Here is a 22,749-nt window from a genome sequence, read left to right on the forward strand (position 1 = left end):
AGTTGTAGTTTTTTTTTGCAACAGCTGGAGGAACACTGGTTGGGGGAAAAAAACTGCTATAGGGAAGAACTACAATTCCCAGCATGTCCTGATATTCTGAGAGCCACCGGTTGAATAACACTGACATATAAGTGACTTTGCCCAAAAATGCGATTCCTTCACGTCCTAGCACGTGGGGATAGAAGTCCCGGACTGTGCAGCAGAGAATGAATTCCCATGTAGTCGGCTGCAGTTTGCGGTGCGGGGGAGCTCCGGGCGACTCTTCAAGGGCTGCTCCACTTCTGATAAGCAAATATTGTCTCTCTCAGCTTCCCCATTGGCTACACACTCACCAGATTTTGACACAAGTAATCAGATTGAAAAATCAGGGCGGGGGGAAGAGGCCAAAGACGGGTGTGCAGATGACACCCGACAGTGCGACACCAGAGGGATCACACTCATCATCCCGACTACACCGCCTGCCAGGTAATCCCGACAGTTCAACACCAGAGGGATCACACTCATCATCCCGACTACACCTCCTGCCAGATAATCCCGACAGTGGGACACCAGAAGGATCACACTCATCATCCCGACTACACCGCCTGCCAGGTAATCCCGACAGTTCAACACCAGAGGGATCACACTCATCATCCCGACTACACCTCCTGCCAGGTAATCCCGACAGTGGGACACCAGAGGGATCACACTCATCATCCCGACTACACCTCCTGCCAGGTAATCCCGACAGTGCAACACCAGAGGGATCACACTCATCATCCCGACTACACCTCCTGCCAGGTAATCCCGACAGTGGGACACCAGAGGGATCACACTCATCATCCCGACTACACGTCCTGCCAGGTAATCCTGACAGTGCAACACCAGAGGGATCACACTCATCATCCCGACTACACTGCCTGCCAGGTAATCCTGACAGTGCGACACCAGAGGGATCACACTCATCATCCCGACTACACCTCCTGCCAGGTAATCCTGACAGTGCGACACCAGAGGGATCACACTCATCATCCCGACTACACCTCCTGCCAGGTAACAGGTAATCGGATTTACATTTACAGCATTTAAAAAAATAATGAAAACACAGAATGACACAATTCATTGTAATTATCTATTCCAATTCTTCATTTAACTTTTATTTTTATTTAATGTTCTACTATCATGATGTGCACACATTACAATTTCAAAGCAGTTTAACCTTTATTTTTCCAGTATTTGTGCACTTTTTATAGTTTATTGTTATACACACAGCACATATTCAATTTAGAGCTGTTTGCGGTGCAATGTATGATGTGCAACATTTTACGTGGTATGCTGGGATTTGTAGTTCTTGCAGCAGTTTGAGAGCAACTGGATGGTGAAAATTTTCTTGCTATGCTGGAACATATTTATTTTTAGTGAATTAAAATAAGATCGAACGTTTGAAAAACACCTACTTATTTATTTTTCTTATCTATTTCTATCTATTTGGCTAACTATATTTATTTATAGTTATTATTGTTATTTATTACAGATTTTCCTAACTATATATATATATATATATATATATATATATATATAAACATATATAAAAAAAGAGAGAGAGAGAGTTAGTAAATAAATAACGAGAGAGGGCGTTAGGAAAAAAATTATAAAAAATTTTATAATTTTATATATATATATATATATATATATATAAATATATAGTAAGGGAAAAAATAAATAAAATAAATAATTAAAAATAATAATAATTAAAAAAAGATATAGAGAGAGATAGGTAAAAAATGTAATGAATTATAAAATAAATAAATACTATATATATATATATATATATATATATATATATATATACACATATACACATATATATCTTAATTATGTATTTATAAAAATAATAAATATATATATATATATATATATATATATATATATATATATATATGTCATTATTATTATTATTTCTTTTATTTTTACCCTTACTATAAATTTTGCATATATTTATTCCTAAGTTTCTCACGTTCTATTTATTATTATTAATTAATTAATTTATAAAGTTATTTTATATACATTATAAGAATAAAATAAACAACTGATTGAATGTACATTTTTTTAAGTATTTTTTTTTTGCGTACACAATAGTGTAGTTTACTACATTTTTGCACACAGCCAACGTAAATGAACTGCAACAGAAACACTGTAAAGGAAACCGAAAACACATTGTGAAGACTAAGAAGATTGTAAGATTCTATATATCTGCTGCAAAAACAGTTCCATACAAATCTATGGAATGGGTTGTTTCCCCCAAATCATTGTAATGTTCCCCAACCTGAGGCAAAACTACAACTCCCAGCATGCCCAGACAGAATGTTGTACTTTTATTGAGTTTTTAATGTTGGCAATTGATAAAGTTTGACAATTCACTTTTTGGGGCTTCCTGTTGGACAGTGGTCTCCAAACTGTGGATCTCCAGCTGTTGCAAAACTACAACTCCCAGCATGCCCGGACAGCCAACGGCTGTCCGGGCATGCTGGGAGTTGTAGTTTTGCAACAGCTGGAGATCCACAGTTTGGAGACCACCTGATGTAGGGTTTCAGTAACTAAACCAAAATCTGCAAATCTGCAAGATCTGACCATGGATTTCACCCTTAGCTACTGAAAATTAAGCAATGATATTGCTAAAACAGTGCCCCACCTGTCCACTGGTTGTGTGTGGTAATGCAGCTCATTCACATGTGTCTAATGAAGCTGAGATGCAATACCAGACACCATGGGCAGGGGCAGCACTGTGTTTTGTAAGAAGAAGAAAAAAAAAATTTCAAATCAATTGCAATACCAAACACAGCCTGTGAAAAAGAGGGTGGCGCTGTTTCTGGAAGAAGAAGTCATGTTGGGAGTCTGGTCAGTGCTTCTCCTTGGGCAGATACAGGAGATTGCAGTTGCATGGGGAGGGCAGGAGCCTCAAAGGGTTTAAAGGGGGACACCAGCACTGAAGCTGGCACATGCCCTGGCATAGTATGGGCAGAGGCTGTGATGGCATGAACCCAAGTAGGGGCCCAATGTTGATATTTGCTACGCCCTCCCCTACTATATTTGAATTTTTCTGTCCCCAAACATTGGAACAAAGGGTATATAATGAGACAAATAACAGGTTACATGGGCACGGTGCCAGCTTTATGCTGGCAGATGAATGGCAGGCTGTGTCTCATTAGGTTGGCGCTAAATCCTTGCAGGACAAATGCAAATGCCAAGCAAATGACTTGTCGCCTGAATCAGATCTGATGCCAGTGAAGATCAGTTGTATGCTGAGGTGGGTAGAAAGAATGGCACCTATTTCTTAACAGAGAAACTACAACTCCCACCATGCCACAGTGACAGGGCACGCTGGACACTATACATTCTATATAGTGCTGACTGTGCCAGGGAGAGCTGTCGTAGGGAATTTGATCTCCCTGCAGCAGCTCTCCCCAAATTACTCCAATGCAGGGAACAAGAGTAAATTATGAATTTCCATAGTGTTATAGAATTTCATTACCAGGTCATGCTGGGAGTTGTAGTTCCCAAGCAGCTGCGGAGCCACAGTTTTGCTGCTGCAGGGACAACAAACTCCCCATGGCTGCTCCCTCCAACACTGTCAAACAATACAGTCAATATTTATAAATGACAAAAGCTCCTTCCACCATAGATTCTATATCAGTGCCAGGAAGAGCTGTCATAGGGAATTTGGTCTCCCTGCAGCAGCGCTCCCCAATAAAAGGAGGTTAGAGAATTGTGTAGTGCCAGGCAACCCCACTGAGTTAGGAAACCATGTCTGGCATTAGATCCGATACCCTCTAGATCACTGATTTCCAACCAGGGTGCCTCCAGCTGTTGCAAAACTACAAATCCCAGCATGTACAGACAGCCCAATGTGCCTCCAGCTGTTGCAAAACGACAACTCCCAGCATGTCCAGACAGCCCAGTGTGCCTCCAGCTGTTGCAAAACCTCAACTTTCAGAAGTTGAAAGTATTGTAGTTTTGGAACAGCTGAAGGCACATGGGTTGGGAAACACTGCCTTAGATACATCAGTTCAGCAGACAGTACCACAGGACAGGATTAGATACATCAGCCCAGCAAACACTGGCGCACAGGATAGCTTTAGATACACCAGTTCATCAGACAGTATTACTCATAATAGCCTTAAAGCAGTGTTTCCCAACTGGTGTGTCTTCAGCTGTTGCAAAACTACAACTCCCAGCATGCCCGGACAGCCAACGGCTGTCCGGGCATGTTGGGAGTTGTAGTTTTGCAACAGCTGGAGGCACCCTGGTTGGGAAACACTGCTTTATAGTCTGGCAATGACGTGGCGTCCGTCTGTGCATGCTGGGAGTTGTAGTTTTGCAACAGCTGGAGGCCCATGGGTTGGTAAACACTGCTTTATAGCCTGGCAATGACATGGTGTCCGTCCGTGCATGATGGGAGTTTTAGTTTTGCAACAGCTGGAGGCACCCTGGTTGGGAAACACTGCTTTATAGTCTGGCAATGGCGTGGTGTCCGTCTGTGCATGCTGGGAGTTGTAGTTTTGTAACAGCTGGAGGCCCATGGGTTGGGAAACACTGCCTTAGATACATCAGGTCAGCTGATAGTATCACACATTATAGGCTATGACACATCAGCTCAGCAGACAGTGTCACCCAGGATACTGTCCGGGCATGCTGGGAGTTGTAGTGTTGCAACAGTTGGAGGATAATGTAAATTTCATCTTATCTCGATTTGGATCTTATAGGAAACTGTAGCTACACACACCAGGTTGGATATAATAGCTGTATTATGGCCTCGGGGGGATCAGCTTTCTCTTCTCCATGCAAATCCAGGACCATGCAAATCTGTAGACACTTCCCCGGAGTGACGCCTTAAGTCTGTGTGCTCTTCCCTTCTGCTCTTGTGATTTATTGGAGACTTCAGATTTCAACAACTCTCAAAGGGAAAATTATATTGTATTTCCCTCCATTGTTTTCCAGGCTGGTTCTTCTCTCCATTGTTTTCCAGGCTGGTTCTTCTCTCCATTGTTTTTCAGGCTGGTTCTTCTCCCCATTGTTTTCCAGGCTGGTTCTTCTCTCCATTGTTTTCCAGGCTGGTTCTTCTCCCATTGTTTTCCAGGCTGGTTCTTCTCCCCATTGTTTTCCAGGCTGGTTCTTCTCTCCATTGTTTTCCAGGCTGGTTCTTCTCTCTGTTGTTTTCCAGGCTGGTTCTTCTCCCATTGTTTTCCAGGCTGTTCTTCTCTCCATTGTTTTTCAGGCTGGTTCTTCTCTCCATTGTTTTCCAGGCTGGTTCTTCTCTCCATTGTTTTCCAGGCTGGTTCTTCTCTCCATTGTTTTTCAGGCTGGTTCTTCTCCCCATTGTTTTCCAGGCTGGTTCTTCTCCCCATTGTTTTCCAGGCTGGTTCTTCTCTCCATTGTTTTCCAGGCTGGTTCTTCTCTCCATTGCTTTCCAGGCTGGTTCTTCTCTCCATTGTTTTCCAGGCTGGTTCTTCTCTCCATTGTTTTCCAGGCTGGTTCTTCTCTCCATTGTTTGCCAGGCTGGTTCTTCTCTCCATTGTTTTCCAGGCTGGTTATTCTCTCCATTGTTTGCCAGGCTGGTTCTTCTCCCATTGTTTTCTAGGCAGGTTCTTCTCCCATTGTTTTCTAGGCTGGTTCTTCTCCCATTGTTTTCTAGGCAGGTTCTTCTCTCCATTGTTTTCCAGGCTGGTTCTTCTCTCCATTGTTTGCCAGGCTGTTCTTCTCTCCATTGTTTTCCAGGCTGGTTCTTCTCTCCATTGTTTTCCAGGCTGTTCTTCTCTCCATTGTTTTCCAGGCTGGTTCTTCTCTCCATTGTTTTCCAGGCTGTTCTTCTCTCCATTGTTTTCCAGGCTGGTTCTTCTCTCCATTGTTTGCCAGGCTGGTTCTTCTCTCCATGTTTGCCAGGCGGGTTCTTCTCTCCATTGTTTTCCAGGCTGGTTCTTCCTTCCATGGTTTGCCAGGCTGGTTCTTCTCTCCATTGTTTTTGCCAGGCTGGTTCTTCTCCCATTGTTTTCTAGGCAGGTTCTTCTCTCCATTATTTTCCAGGCTGGTTCTTCTCCCATTGTTTGCCAGGCTGGTTCTTCTCTCCATTGTTTGCCAGGCTGGTTCTTCTCCCATTGTTTTCTAGGCAGGTTCTTCTCTCCATTGTTTTCCAGGCTGGTTCTTCTCTCCATTGTTTTCCAGGCTGGTTCTTCTCCCCATTGTTTGCCAGGCTGGTTCTTCTCTCCATTGTTTTCCAGGCTGGTTCTTCGCTCCATTGTTTGCCAGGCTGGTTCTTCTCCCCATTGTTTGCCAGGCTGGTTCTTCTCTCCATTGTTTGCCAGGCTGGTTCTTCCCTCCATTGTTTGCCAGGCTGGTTCTTCTCCCCATTGTTTGCCAGGCTGGTTCTTCTCTCCATTGTTTGCCAGGCTGGTTCTTCTCTCCATTGTTTGCCAGGCTGGTTCTTCCCTCCATTGTTTGCCAGGCTGGTTCTTCTCTCCATTGTTTTCCACTCCGGTTCTTCTCCCCAATGTTTGCCAGGCTGGTTCTTCCCTCCATTGTTTGCCAGGCTGGTTCTTCTCTCCATTGTTTGCCAGGCTGGTTCTTCTCTCCATTGTTTTCCAGGCTGTTTTTTCTTCCCTCCATGGTTTGCCAGGCTGGTTCTTCTCTCCATTGTTTGCCAGGCTGGTTCTTCTCCCCATTGTTTTCCAGGCTGGTTCTTCTCTCCATTGTTTGCCAGGCTGGTTCTTCTCCCCATTGTTTTCCAGGCTGGTTCTTCTCCCCATTGTTTTCCAGGCTGGTTCTTCTCCCCATTGTTTTCCAGGCTGGTTCTTCTCTCCATTGTTTGCCAGGCTGGTTCTTCTCCCCATTGTTTTCCAGGCTGGTTCTTCTCCCCATTGTTTTCCAGGCTGGTTCTTCTCCCCATTGTTTGCCAGGCTGGTTCTTCTCCCCATTGTTTGCCAGGCTGGTTCTTTCCTCCATTGTTTGCCAGGCTGGTTCTTCTCTCCTCTGTTTTCCAATCTGGTTCTTCTCTCCATTGTTTTCCAGGCTGGTTCTTCTCTCCATTGTTTTCCAGGCTGGTTCTTCTCCCATTGTTTTCCAGGCTGGTTCTTCTCCCATTGTTTTCTAGGCAGGTTCTTCTCTCCATTATTTTCCAGGCTGGTTCTTCTCCCATTGTTTGCCAGGCTGGTTCTTCTCCCATTGTTTTCTAGGCAGTTTCTTCTCTCCATTGTTTTCCAGGCTGGTTCTTCTCTCCATTGTTTTCCAGGCTGGTTCTTCTCCCCATTGTTTGCCAGGCTGGTTCTTCTCTCCATTGTTTGCCAGGCTGGTTCTTCTCTCCATTGTTTTCCAGGCTGGTTCTTCTCCCCATTGTTTGCCAGGCTGGTTCTTCTCTCCATTGTTTGCCAGGCTGGTTCTTCTCTCCATTGTTTTCCAGGCTGGTTCTTCTCTCCATTGTTTTCCAGGCTGGTTCTTCTCTTCATTGTTTTCCACTCCGGTTCTTCTCCTCATTGTTTGCCAGGCTGGTTCTTCCCTCCATTGTTTGCCAGGCTGGTTCTTCTCTCCATTGTTTTCCAAGCTGGTTCTTCTCTCCATTGTTTTCCAGGCTGTTCTTCTCTCCATTGTTTTCCAGGCTGGTTCTTCTCTCCATTGTTTTCCAGGCTGGTTCTTCTCTCCATTGTTTTCCAGGCTGGTTCTTCCCTCCATGGTTTGCCAGGCTGGTTCTTCTCTCCATTGTTTGCCAGGCTGGTTCTTCTCCCCATTGTTTTCCAGGCTGGTTCTTCTCCCCATTGTTTGCCAGGCTGGTTCTTCTCTCCATTGTTTGCCAGGCTGGTTCTTCTCCCCATTGTTTGCCAGGCTGGTTCTTCTCCCCATTGTTTGTCAGGCTGGTTCTTTCCTCCATTGTTTGCCAGGCTGGTTCCTCTCTCCTCTGTTTTCCAGGCTGGTTCTTCTCTCTGTTGTTTTCCAGGCTGGTTCTTCTCTCCATTGTTTTCCAGGCTGGTTCTTCTCTCCATTGTTTGCCAGGCTGGTTCTTTCCTCCATTGTTTGCCAGGCTGGTTCCTCTCTCCTCTGTTTTCCAGGCTGGTTCTCCTCTCTGTTGTTTTCCAGGCTGGTTCTTCTCTCCATTGTTTTCCAGGCTGGTTCTTCTCTCCATTGTTTTCCAGGCTGGTTCTTCTCCCCATTGTTTTCCAGGCTGGTTCTTCTCCCCATTGTTTTCCAGGCTGGTTCTTCTCTCCATTGTTTGCCAGGCTGGTTCTTCTCTCCATTGTTTGCCAGGCTGGTTCTTCTCTCCATTGTTTGCCAGGCTGGTTCTTCTCTCCATTGTTTGCCAGGCTGGTTCTTCTCTCCATTGTTTGCCAGGCTGGTTTTTCTCCCATTGTTTTCCAGGCTGGTTCTTCTCCCCATTGTTTTCCAGGCTGGTTTTTCTCCCATTGTTTTCCAGGCTGGTTCTTCTCCCCATTGTTTTCCAGGCTGTTTTTTCTCCCATTGTTTTCCAGGCTGGTCCTTCTCCCCATTGTTTGCCAGGCTGGTTCTTCTCTCCATTGTTTGCCAGGCTGGTTCTTCTCTCCATTGTTTTCCAGGCTGGTTCTTCTACCCATTGTTTGCCAGGCTGGTTCTTCTCTCCATTGTTTGCCAGGCTGGTTCTTCTCTCCATTGTTTTCCAGGCTGGTTCTTCTCTCCATTGTTTTCCAGGCTGGTTCTTCTCTCCATTGTTTTCCACTCCGGTTCTTCTCCTCATTGTTTGCCAGGCTGGTTCTTCCCTCCATTGTTTGCCAGGCTGGTTCTTCTCTCCATTGTTTTCCAAGCTGGTTCTTCTCTCCATTGTTTTCCAGGCTGTTCTTCTCTCCATTGTTTTCCAGGCTGGTTCTTCTCTCCATTGTTTTCCAGGCTGGTTCTTCTCTCCATTGTTTTCCAGGCTGGTTCTTCCCTCCATGGTTTGCCAGGCTGGTTCTTCTCTCCATTGTTTGCCAGGCTGGTTCTTCTCCCCATTGTTTTCCAGGCTGGTTCTTCTCCCCATTGTTTGCCAGGCTGGTTCTTCTCTCCATTGTTTGCCAGGCTGGTTCTTCTCCCCATTGTTTGCCAGGCTGGTTCTTCTCCCCATTGTTTGTCAGGCTGGTTCTTTCCTCCATTGTTTGCCAGGCTGGTTCCTCTCTCCTCTGTTTTCCAGGCTGGTTCTTCTCTCTGTTGTTTTCCAGGCTGGTTCTTCTCTCCATTGTTTTCCAGGCTGGTTCTTCTCTCCATTGTTTGCCAGGCTGGTTCTTTCCTCCATTGTTTGCCAGGCTGGTTCCTCTCTCCTCTGTTTTCCAGGCTGGTTCTCCTCTCTGTTGTTTTCCAGGCTGGTTCTTCTCTCCATTGTTTTCCAGGCTGGTTCTTCTCTCCATTGTTTTCCAGGCTGGTTCTTCTCCCCATTGTTTTCCAGGCTGGTTCTTCTCCCCATTGTTTTCCAGGCTGGTTCTTCTCTCCATTGTTTGCCAGGCTGGTTCTTCTCTCCATTGTTTGCCAGGCTGGTTCTTCTCTCCATTGTTTGCCAGGCTGGTTCTTCTCTCCATTGTTTGCCAGGCTGGTTCTTCTCTCCATTGTTTGCCAGGCTGGTTTTTCTCCCATTGTTTTCCAGGCTGGTTCTTCTCCCCATTGTTTTCCAGGCTGGTTTTTCTCCCATTGTTTTCCAGGCTGGTTCTTCTCCCCATTGTTTTCCAGGCTGTTTTTTCTCCCATTGTTTTCCAGGCTGGTCCTTCTCTCCATTGTTTGCCAGGCTGGTTCTTCTCACCATTATTTGCCAATATTTAGGGGCCTTTGAAGAGGGGGAGCCCTATACTGGTGCCCATCAACCATGATTGCATAGACAGACGTAACTTATAGGGACATTACTTGTCAAGACAATATAGAATATGTAGGGCTATTCTCAAAATCAAGAAACAACATAATTCCACAGTGATGATTTATTATCAATTACACAGCATATAGTGCTATCAGTGATAGGTCATTTAAAACACAGACCCAAAATATATATACAAAGAGCAAAACTCCAAACTATAGATACCAGAAAAGTGCATATAGATAACAACGGGGTGAGTGGGTAATTATTTGCTGTTAGCTGGGAAGCCCTCTCTTACCCTGGTTAGTAGTAACATCTGCCTCAATACTGTAGGTCTTGTCCTTATGACTAGATCCTACACTGGAACCTCCTAACTCCCTCCTGATAGCTAAGAGGGACATGAGATTCACACATGGGGTTTTGTATATACAGGACTTTAAATTGTGTCTGCCCTTGTACCATCAATAACTTCCCAGGTATTGAATTACCCACTTTATCTATATGCACTTTTCTGGTATCTATATTTTGGAATTTTGCTCTTTGTATATATTTTTTGGGTCTGGGTTTTAAATGACCTATCACTGATAGCACCGTATGCTGTGTAATTGATAATAAATCATCACTGTGGAATTATGTTGTTTTTCCATCACCCATGATAAAGTCCTCTCCATTGGCCGCTGATTTACTATTGTAAACCCAACATGTTACGTCGAGTTGTGAGACATTTTTTGGCGCATTGCACCAGAATAAATAAAAAACAAAAAAACGACTAACTCTCCATTTTACTGAGAAAACCCGAAAAATCGACAGACCGACAGATCAGAGCAGATGTAGAAAAAAAAAGCAAAACGTAAGGAAACCATAGTAAATATTGTGGAAAAACACTCTTAGTAAACTCTTAGTAAATCAGGGCCACTCTCTTCTTTTGTAGGAAATGCCGAGGTCTTTTTTGGTGAAAACGAAGAAAACTCACAGTTACCATCAACATCGCTACTCAGAAGATGCCGGACCACCCGAGGAGGAGCCCTTCACCGCATTACATCATGGTAGGTGACTGATACCTGAGTCCTGGCACAACTGAGGGTTTGTTACAGTTGTATCCCCTCCAGTGAGTACATCAGCAGCACAAATCTGTCTCCTGTCCTTAAAATTTGCTACAATGTATCAAAGCAGGTAAAATGTATCAGCCTGGAGTCCAGACTGTTTACCTGTACTGTATATACAGTGGTCCCTCAACATACGATGGTAATCCGTTCCAAACGGACCATCGTTTGTTGAAACCATCGCATGTTGAGGGATCCGTGTGTAAAGTATAGGACAGTGGTCTACAACCTGCGGACCTCCAGATGTTGCAAAACTACAACACCCAGCATGCCCGGACAGCCAACGGCTGTCCGGGCATGCTGGGTGTTGTAGTTTTGCAACATCTGGAGGTCCGCAGGTTGTAGACCACTGTTAGAGGAAGTTGTACTCACCTGTCCCCGCCGCTCCGGACCGTCACCGCTCGTCACCACTGCCCTGGATGTCGCCTTCCATCGTTGTCGCCGCGTCCCCGGGGTGTCCCCGACGCTCCGGCAAGGCCTCTACTTCCCCAGCATCCTCGCTCTCCGTTACCACCATCACGTCGCTTCGCACGCTGCTCCTATTGGATGACGGGACGGCGTGCGCAGCGACGTGATGACGACGATGGAGAGCGCCGACGATGCAGGGGATCCCGAAGAGGACGCGCCGGAGCCCCGAGGACAGGTAAGTGATCGTCAGCAAAGGGCGTGGCGCACCGTAAACGGCTATCCGGTGGCAGCTGAAGCAGTCAGCGCTGCAGGATAGCCGTTTATGCGATGGCCCCGACATACAAAAGCATCGGATGTTAATGCTGCCTTCACCATGCGATGGACTCTGAGAGTGATCGTATGCTGAAATGATCGTATGTTGGGGCCATCGTAGGTCGGGGGTCACTGTATATATATGGTATGTCGGGGCCATCGTAGGTCGGGGGGTCACTGTATATATATGGTATGTCGGGGCCATCGTAGGTCGGGGGGTCACTGTATTGGCTTTGGATATAAACAGGAATGTTAAAATTCACTGACAACAAGCAGAGACTCCTCCAGGAGATGTTGGTGTCTGAATAACGCCTTGTGTATTAACCAGCTCTGTGCAAACAGGGAAATAAATCGTATCCCGTTTCCTTTTCCGAAACATTGTCCATAATGTGATTTATATAAACATCTATTAATTGTTTCCCTGTTTATGTAACACGTAACAATTAAACAGCAATAAATAGAGAACAAATGGCATTTCCATCCATGTATGATGACCCATGAAACCCCAGAGGATCAGCAGCAAGAAAAGGGCACAGTGCCACCATAACAGTGCCATATATGCTCTTGTGGCTGTGCCGGGTACTGCAGCCACAACCAGACAATAATAAATGTCCCCCATGGTGTTCACTGGATGACAGAACCCCTTTACCCTGCTAGTCACCTGGGGTTTCATGATTTTAATCCCTACCAGTGATATATTAAGGGGGGTCACCAATACCATATATATACATATATATATATATATATATATATATATATATATATATATATATAACTCCGCACCATCTTATTTCCTATCCAAAGGAGGTTGGGGACCCCCCGCGATCCCCAGGCCGGCAGCGGCAGCGTCTGGAACACGGAAGCTTGGAGCTTCCGTTCTCGTGACGTCATGCCACGCCCCCTCCATTCATGTTTATGGGAAGGGACTTGATGTCTAGAAGATTGCTGTCACGCCTTCTCCTATAGACATGAATGGAGGAGACGTGACAGTTGTGGTTGCCCGTCTTTCGGCATGAAACGGAGTTTGCTTAGTGCACCGGATGACTAGGTTTTTGGGCTGGAGATCGTGGGGGGGTTCCAGAGTCCGGCCCCCCCACGATCAGACATCCAATCCCATATCCTTTGAATAGGGGATAACATGTCTAGCGGAGGAGTACCCCTTTAAGTAGTAGAGGAAGTGAGCTGAGAGCACAGGTGCCAGTCTATTAACAAGGATCATTGATAACAGCAGATGCAGTGAATATATATATATACATTACATACGACTGGGGTGATCTTTTCTCAATATATATATATATACACATATATATATATATATATCTATATATATATATATATATATACACATATACACATATATATCAATATATATATTAAGCATCAAGAAGTATTCAGACCGGCAGGGAGGCTGGCGTGGACAAGCAGGGGCGCTCCAAGCGCCCCTGCTTGTCCACGCCAGCCTCCCTGCTGGTCCACGCCAGCCTCCCTGCCAGTCCGAATGAAGTAATCGGAAGACTACAGTATTGGTGAGTGCTCACTCATTCTACTTCTTGATGCGTATAGCATTATATATATATATATATATATATATATATATATATATATAGATACACACACAATATATATATATATATGCCGGTTTCAGAATGCTTACTGTTCTAATCTCCTATTTCCTCCATATAAAGAATAAAAATTCTCGCAGCATCACATGGTATCGAAAAATTACAGTCACTAAAGTTTTGCATAAATTGTTGTTTGCACAAAAAAATTGCGACATATGTGCACACAAAAGCCGTATAGGGATAATTTCCCCATAGTCCAGCGTTAATAACCTGCGCGGTAAGGTGCAGCCTCCTGACTCACGCCGCAGTGCCAGCCGCGCTCCGCACCCTCCGGGCGCATTCAAATTATCCCTAGTCAAATCCCATTGTGTCCGTTCTCTGTCTAATCTGGGACGTGTAACTGTTTCCTGAGAACCGGCTCTTCTGCAGAAAACGGAGAAAGTCCTCATGTGAAAACGTGCGCCATTGTCTCCACCGCTGATTCAGCACTCAGTGGTTGTATCACGTATCTAAGCTCTTTATATTACACAATTAGCCGGAGACTGGAGGGACAGCCCCAAATGTCAGGCTTAGATACACCAGCTGTGCAGCACAGTATCACACATGATAGGCTTAGATACACCATCTCAGCATATTGTATTATATACAATAGGTTCAGGCACAGTGTCATTATGGTATAGTAGACAGTATCACACATGACAGGCCTAGATACACTAGCTGAACTGCTTGGTATCACACATGGCAGGCTTAGATACACCAGCTCGGCAGATTGTCACTGTATTATATACAACAGGTGTAGATACAGTGGCATAGCAGACAGTATTGCACATGGCAGGCGTAGATACACCAGGTGAGCAGGACATTATCTTCCATGATGGGCTTAGATACACCAGGTGAGCAGCACAGTATCACATATGACAGGTGCAGATACAGCAGCTCAGCTGACAGCATCATGCATGATAAGCTTAGATACACCAGCTCAGCAGACTGTATCATATATGAGAGGTGTAGACACAGTGGCATAGCAGACAGTATCATACATGATAGGCTTAGATACACCAGCTCAGCATATTGTATTATTTATGATATGTGTAGATACAGTGGAATTATGGCATAGCAGACAGTATCACACATGACAGGCTTGGATACACCAGCTGCACAGCAGAGTATCACACAGGACAGGCTTGGATACACCAGCTGAGCAGCACAGTATCACGCAGGACAGGCTTGGATACACCAGCTGAGCAGCACAGTATCACACAGGACAGGCTTGGATACACCAGCTGAGCAGCACAGTATCACACAGGACAGGCTTGGATACACCAGCTGAGCAGCACAGTATCACACAGGACAGGCTTGGATACACCAGCTGCAGAGCACAGTATCACACAGGACAGGCTTGGATACACCAGCAGCGCAGCACAGTATCACACAGGACAGGCTTGGATACACCAGCTGCACAGCAGAGTATCACACAGGACAGGCTTGGATACACCAGCTGCACAGCACAGTATCACACAGGACAGGCTTGGATACACCAGCTGAGCAGCACAGTATCACACAGGACAGGCTTGGATACACCACCTGAGCAGCACAGTATCACACAGGACAGGCTTGGATACACCAGCTGAGCAGCACAGTATCACACAGGACAGGCTTGGATACACCAGCTGCACAGCACAGTATCACACAGGACAGGCTTGGATACACCAGCAGCGCAGCACAGTATCACACAGGACAGGCTTGGATACACCAGCTGCACAGCAGAGTATCACACAGGACAGGCTTGGATACACCAGCTGCACAGCACAGTATCACACAGGACAGGCTTGGATACACCAGCTGCACAGCACAGTATCACACAGGACAGGCTTGGATAGACCAGGTGCACAGCACAGTATCACACAGGACAGGCTTGGATACACCAGCTGCACAGCAGAGTATCACACAGGACAGGCTTGGATACACCAGCTGAGCAGCACAGTACCACACAGGACAGGCTTGGATACACCAGCTGCGCAGCACAGTATCACACAGGACAGGCTTGGATACACCAGTACACTGTTCCTGGGAATAATCTAGAAAATCCTGGCGGCTGTGGTACGAGATTCGTTACGTTTCTGAGAAGGATGTAACCGCTAGGATGTGTTTTCTTAATTCAATCAAAGCCGGATTTTCAAACATACATGAATTGGCTCGGTGTCTGGGCAAACATTGTGGTTTCTGTCACAAACACACACACACTGCGTCAACACACACAGCTCTGCAGTGCCGGCCGAATTATATACCTCAGCCTTATGTCCACATGCAGTGGTTCTCAATCAGTGCGCTTCCAGCTGTTGCAAAACTACAACTCCCAGCATGCCCGGACAGCCAAAGGCTGTCCGGGCATGCTGGGAGTTGTAGTTTTGCAACAGCTGGAGGCACACTGGTTGGGAAATACTTGTTCATTCTCTGTTGTAGGGCCTTTAAAGATGGGGCACCCCGTACAGGCCTGAAGGTTATCTGGGAATGCTGGGAGTTGTAGTTTTGCAACAGCTGGAGGCACACTGGTTGGGAAACATTAATTTATTCTCTGCTGTCAGACCTTTGGTGAGGGGGCACCCTGTACAGGCCCAAAGGCCGTCCGGGCATGCTGGGAGTAGTTTTGCAACAGCTGGAGGCACACTGGTTGGGATACACTTGTTCATTCTCTATTGTCAGGCCCTTGGAGAGGTGGTGAGGCTGTCCGGCACGCTGAGAGTAGTAGTTTTGCAACAGCTGGAGGCACACTGGTTGGGAAACACAGACAGACAAAGACAAAGACAGATGGTAAAGTCTATACAATTCAGCCAGGGACCACGGAGGTGACCAGTGATGCAGAGACCTTAAAGGGGTATTCCAGGGAAAAACTTTTTTATATATATCAATTGGCTCCAGAAAGTTAAACAAATTTGTAAATTACTTCTATTAAATAATCTTAATCCTTTCAGTACTTATGAGCTTCTGAATTTAAGGTTGTTCTTTTCTGTCTAAGTGCTCTCTGATGACACGTGTCTCGGGAAACGCCCAGTTTAGAGGAGATTCCAGAGACAGATGTCATCAGAGAGCACTTAGACAGAAAAGAACAACCTTAACTTCAGAAGCTCATAAGTACTTAAAGGATTAAGATTTTTTACAGAAGTAATTTACAAATCTGTTTAACTTTCTGGAGCCAGTTGATATATAAAAAAAAACAGTTTGGATAACCCCTTTAAGGACTTGCTGGGACTTGTAGTAGGACTGGACAATTGAATGCAGACCACGATGACTTGACAGATGATGGGGACTGTCATCCGGGCATGCTGGGAGTTGTAGTTTTGCAACAGCTGGAGGCACTCTGGTAGAGAAACACTTATTCATTCTCTATTGTTGGACCTTTGGGGAGGGGGCACCCTGTACAGGCCGAAGGCCATCGGGGCACACTGGGAGTAGTAGTTTTGCAACAGCTGGAGGCACCCTGGTTGGGAAACACTTGTTCATTCTCTCTAGTCGGGCCTTTGGACCAGGGGCAGAGCCAATTTTACTAAATGTTTCCCTAATATTTGGGCCTGTATACTGCGGCTTCACAATTTGTTTTCCTTATATTACCCAGATCCCCCAGACAGCGCGCTGAAAGAATACGCTCCGGAGTATCTGGGCAGGGGCGCGCACATTCGTTCTGAAGACCACTCGGAGAGACCCCTTTACTTGAGTCGAGTCTCCTCTGCCTCCTCAGGCTCAGGTGAATGTACTACAACTCTCATGGTCTCATTGCGTGTATATGAGCTCCTGATATAACTGTGTGTGGTGATTCTGTCCTCCAGGGATCCCTTTGTCGCTGCTCCCCATTAAGTTGTACCCGTCTATCCCCATCTCCGCCTTCTACAAGCAGAACCTCTCCTGGGAGCCCCTGCGTTCAGCCTACAGCTTCAAACAGGTCCCGTCCCATGTGCACCCCTCCATGTTGCCGAGTTCTGTGGGGTTATACGGCGGCCCCCCTGCAGCTGCGGAGCAGGACTATGATCACCCCATAAACTACAGCCTGGGGTTCTCTTCTTCTATGGACAATTACCATTGTGTCAAGTGCAGTAAGGTAAATGGGGGTCACTGGATAAATTGGGGGCGGCAGCTGCAGGGTCTGTAATGTATAGGGTTGCAAAAAAAAATACCAACCATGCTAATTTGCATAATTAATTATGTATGCGTGACATCACAGGATACACATATGCGGAGAAAATTTGGTCCTATTCTGACCCCTATAACTTTTTTTTTCTCCTTATACCATCTGTATGAGGACTCGTTTTTTTGCACCCTGATCATTAGCTTTTAACAGGACCATTTTTGTTTCGATGTGACTTTTTGATCGCTTTTTTTAATTAAATTCGGGAGTTACACTTAGTTTTTAAAGGGGGTATCCATGAAAAAAACTTTATTTACATATATATATATATATATATATATATATATATATATATATCTCAACTGGCTCCAGAAAGTTAAACATATTTGTAAATTACTTCTATAAAAAAAAATCTTAATCCTTTCAGTACTTATGAGCTGCTGAAGTTGAGTTGTTCTTTTCTGTCTAAGTGCTCTCTGATGACACCTGTCTCGGGAACTGTCCAGAGTAGAAGCAAATTCCCATAGCAAACCTCTCCTACTCTGTGCAGTTCCCGAGACAAGCAGAGATTTCAGCAGAGAGCACTGTTGCCAGACACAAAAGAACAACTCAACTTCAGCAGCTGATAATTATTGGAAGGATTAAATGGGCACTGTCACCAACTTTTTTGTTTTATATGTTGTAGTACGTATGTACTACAACATATCTCTAATATAGTTTCATAATTTATTTTTTTTTATTATAAGGGTGTAATTTACATTTGAAAACCAGCCACTAGTGGTCTCCCTCCTAGTGGCCGGCTGCAGCCTGGCGTGACGTCACGCCTGAAAAACCTGGGGGTGTTTGGGATGGAGGGAACGGGGTATGGCGGGGAGGGGGTTTGACGGAGGGAACGGGCCGCCGTAGCGCCGCATGGCACTAACTTATAGTTTATATACACAGGGTGCCTCCAGCTGTATCACTACTACAACTCCCAGCATGCCCTTACAGCCAATAGATGTCAGGGCATGCTGGGAGTTGTAGTGGTGAAACAGCTGGAGGCACCCTGTGTAGATAAACTAAGGGCGGAAGTCCCCCCCCCCCCCAGCAGGCATCAGTGACGTGGTGCCTGCTGGGGAAGTCTGCCTGGTAGTGAGCACACTACCAGGCAGAAAAAAAGTTATTTTTAATATAGTAAAAATAAAAATTAAAAGCAGGGAGGGGGTTAGGGATAGATCGGCAATAGGGAGGGACAGAAAAAAATAGGATTGTGGGAGCTACTCTAAGATTTTTTTTAATAGAAGTGATTTACAAATCTATTTAACTTTCTGGAGCCAGTTCATATATATATATATATATATATATATATATATATATATATATATATATATATAATGTTTTTTTCCTGGAAAACCCCTTTAACTAAAACTCCCAGCATGCCCTGATACAGCATGTGGCTCAGCAGCTGCCCCAAATGAAAACTCCCAGCATGTTGGACTGTATAGTAGTATATAGTATAAGTCAGTGTTTCCCAACATGGGCGTGCCCCCAGCTGTTGCAAAACTATGACTCCCAGCATGCCCGGACAGCCAACGGTGGGAGTTTAAGTTTTGCAACAGCTGCAGGCACCCCTGGTTGGGAAACACTGGTATAGGTTATGGTGCAACATTCCAGGAGTTAAAGGATTGGTTGGATAAATACCGCCCATTGCATTGCCAGTATTTTTTATATACCGTCAGGGTGACCAAAATACCATCAGTGGGGGTAAAATACCGTCCGGGTGGCGACCCTAGTCTTGGATTATATGGCACCAGACAATCCCTTCTGTCTTCCAGGTTTTCTCCACATCTCATGGATTGGAGGTTCACGTCCGGAGATCCCACAGCGGTACCCGACCCTTCGTCTGTGATACTTGTGGGAAATCCTTCGGTCATTCGGTCAGTCTGGAGCAGCATCTTAATGTTCATTCACAGGTAAAGTCCTAAGAATACACAGGTCGCCTACTGTATCTGAGCCTATTGGGTGTGATACTGTCTGCTGTATCTAAGCCTGTCAGTGTCATACTGTCTGCTGTATCTAAGCCTATCAGTGTCATACTGTCTTCTGTATCTAAGCCTTATCAGTGTTATACTGTCTGCTGTATCTAAGACTATCGGTGTTAAACTGTCTGCAGTATCTAAGCCTATCAGTGTCATACTGTCTGCTGTATCTCAGTCGATGGGTGTTATACTGTCTGCTGTATCTAAGCCTGTCAGTGTCATACTGTCTGCTGTATCTAAGCCTATGAGTGTTATACTGTCTGCTGTATCTAAGCCTATGAGTGTTATACTGTCTGCTGTATCTAAGCCTATGAGTGTTATACTGTCTGCTGTAACTAAGCCTATCAGCGTTATACTGTCTGCTGTATCTAAGCCTATGAGTGTTATACTGTCTGCTGTATCTAAGCCTATCAGTGTCATACTGTCTTCTGTATCTAAGCCTATCAGTGTTATACTGTCTGCTGTATCTAAGACTATCAGTGTTATACTGTCTGCTATATCTAAGACTATCAGTGTTAAACTGTCTGCTATATCTAAGCCTATGAGTGTTATATTGTCTTCTGTATCTAAGCCTATCAGTGTTATACTGTCTGCTATATCTAAGCCTATCAGTGTCATACTGTCTTCTGTATCTAAGCCTATCAGTGTTATACTGTCTGCTATATCTAAGACTATCAGTGTTAAACTGTCTGCTATATCTAAGCCTATCAGTGTTATACTGTCTGCTGTATCTAAGCCTATGAGTGTTATACTGTCTGCTGTATCTAAGCCTATCAGCGTTATATTGTCTGCTGTATCTAAGCCTATGAGTGTTATACTGTCTGCTGTATCTAAGCCTATCAGTGTCATACTGTCTGCTGTATCTAAGCCTATCAGTGTCATACTGTCTGCTGTATCTAAGCCTATGAGTGTTATACTGTCTGCTGTATCTAAGCCTATGAGTGTTATACTGTCTGCTGTATCTAAGCCTATGAGTGTTATACTGTCTGCTGTATCTAAGCCTATCAGTGTCATACTGTCTGCTGTATCTAAGCCTATCAGTGTCATACTGTCTGCTGTATCTAAGCCTATGAGTGTTATACTGTCTGCTGTATCTAAGCCTATGAGTGTTATACTGTCTGCTGTATCTAAGCCTATCAGTGTCATACTGTCTGCTGTATCTAAGCCTATGAGTGTTATACTGTCTGCTGTATCTAAGCCTGTCAGTGTCATACTGTCTGCTGTATCTAAGCCTATGAGTGTTATACTGTCTGCTGTATCTAAGCCTATCAGCGTTATATTGTCTGCTGTATCTAAGCCTATGAGTGTTATACTGTCTGCTGTATCTAAGCCTATGAGTGTTATACTGTCTGCTGTATCTAAGCCTATGAGTGTTATACTGTCTGCTGTATCTAAGCCTATGAGTGTTATACTGTCTGCTGTATCTAAGCCTGTCAGTGTCATACTGTCTGCTGTATCTAAGACTATCAGTGTTATACTGTCTGCTGTATCTAAGACTATCAGTGTTATACTGTCTGCTGTATCTAAGCCTATCAGTGTCATACTGTCTGCTGTATCTAAGCCTATGAGTGTTATACTGTCTGCTGTATCTAAGCCTATGAGTGTTATACTGTCTGCTGTATCTAAGCCTATGAGTGTTATACTGTCTGCTGTATTTAAGCCTATCAGTGTCATACTGTCTGCTGTATCTAAGCCTATCAGTGTCATACTGTCTGCTGTATCTAAGCCTATGAGTGTTATACTGTCTGCTGTATCTAAGCCTATGAGTGTTATACTGTCTGCTGTATCTAAGCCTATGAGTGTTATACTGTCTGCTGTATCTAAGCCTATGAGTGTTATACTGTCTGCTGTATCTAAGCCTATGAGTGTTATACTGTCTGCTGTATCTAAACATATTGGGGGAGATTTATCAAACCTGTCCAGAGGAAAAGTTGCTGAGTTGCCCATAGCAACCAATCAGATCGCTGCTTTCATTTTTGAAAAGGCCTGTGGAAAATGAAAGAAGAGATCTGATTTGTTGATTTTCCTCTGGACAGGTTTTGATAAATCTCCCCCATTGTCTCCTGAGACCCCTATATGTCATACACTCTAATAAGACCGCATAAAACTACAACATGTGAGGTATCATGTGATATTATTGAATTTCATTACAAAACACCAGAAACCTCCTGTTCATAATATTGATCATTTTACAGGAAAGAAGCTTCGAGTGCAAGATGTGCGGCAAAACGTTTAAGCGATCGTCCACATTGTCCACCCACCTCCTCATCCACTCAGACACACGACCCTATCCGTGTCAGTTCTGTGGAAAGCGTTTCCATCAAAAGTCTGACATGAAGAAACATACGTACATCCACACTGGTAAGTTACACCGCCCTATACTTACTACTAGCTGAGTACTCGGCGTTGCCCGGTTTTTCCTTCCTAATCCTTGTTGGGGAGGAAAATAAACAAAGGTGGAAGCTTTTGACTTCATATCCCGTCCTCATATATTGTTGTTTATATCCCAACCCCATATCCCGACCTCCTATCCCGTCCTCCTATCCCGTCCTCCTATCCCGTCCTCCTATCCCGTCCTCCTATCCCGTCCTCCTATCCCATCCTCCTATCCCGTCCTCCTATCTCCACCTCCTATCCCGACCTCCTATCCCGTCCTCCTATCCCGTCCTCCTATCCCGTCCTCCTATCCCGACCTCCTATCCCGTCCTCCTATCCCGTCCTCCTATCCCGACCTCCTATCCCGTCCTCCTATCCCGTCCTCATACCCCGACCTCCTATCCCGACCTCCTATCCCGTCCTCCTATCCCGTCCTCCTATCCCGGCCTCCTATCCCGTCCTCCTATCCCGACCTCCTATCCCATCCTCCTATCCCGACCTCCTATACCGACCTCATATCCCGACCTCATATCCCGACCTCATATCCCGACCTCATATCCCGACCTCATATCCCGACCTCCCATCCCGTCCTCCTATCCCGACCCGTAATATGTGACCAGGTATTGAAAAATCTCCAGTCGTACAGAAATTATATGGGAACATACATTTCCCATTGATTTGCATGGGACTTTAAACAATAACCCCGACCCTCACAAATGGGGGTAGTTAAGGGTTAAATTAACTATCCTATATTTTAAGTGGACATATAAGTAACATGTGAACAAGTATTATGGAAATATCTCCAGCCGTTTGGAAGTTATGCAGTAACATATTTACCATTGACTTGTATGGGACTTTAAACATAAGCCCCGCCCCTGGCAAATGGGGGTGAGTAAGGGTTAAATTACCTATCCTATGTTTGTTGTTGACATATAAGTAACATGTGACCAAGTTTCATGTTAATATCTTTAGCCGTTTGAAAGTTTTTGTGGAACATACACACACATATTGTCACGATGCCGGCTGGCAGGTAGTGGATCCT

General features: G+C 45.0%; 1 protein-coding gene across 6 annotated transcripts in view; it reads left to right on the forward strand.

The window, feature by feature from the left end:
* The first annotated feature begins 319 nt into the window (after positions 1 to 319).
* GFI1B (growth factor independent 1B transcriptional repressor) overlaps positions 320 to 22,749 on the forward strand; it is a 30,044-nt gene continuing 7,614 nt past the window's right edge. Inside the window, exons 1-6 of one of the 6 annotated variants that reach the window (XM_056538748.1) lie at positions 320 to 654; positions 10,740 to 10,854; positions 16,807 to 16,935; positions 17,018 to 17,286; positions 19,128 to 19,265; positions 21,527 to 21,692. In XM_056538748.1, the coding sequence (XP_056394723.1) occupies positions 10,743 to 10,854; positions 16,807 to 16,935; positions 17,018 to 17,286; positions 19,128 to 19,265; positions 21,527 to 21,692 (814 nt within the window). In that variant the 5' untranslated portion in view covers positions 320 to 654; positions 10,740 to 10,742. The other 5 variants (XM_056538750.1, XM_056538749.1, XM_056538746.1 and 2 more) reach the window with 5 other exon arrangements.

The sequence above is a fragment of the Hyla sarda genome, chromosome 9, assembly GCF_029499605.1.
Source record: "Hyla sarda isolate aHylSar1 chromosome 9, aHylSar1.hap1, whole genome shotgun sequence".
Taxonomy (NCBI): Eukaryota; Metazoa; Chordata; class Amphibia; order Anura; family Hylidae; genus Hyla; species Hyla sarda.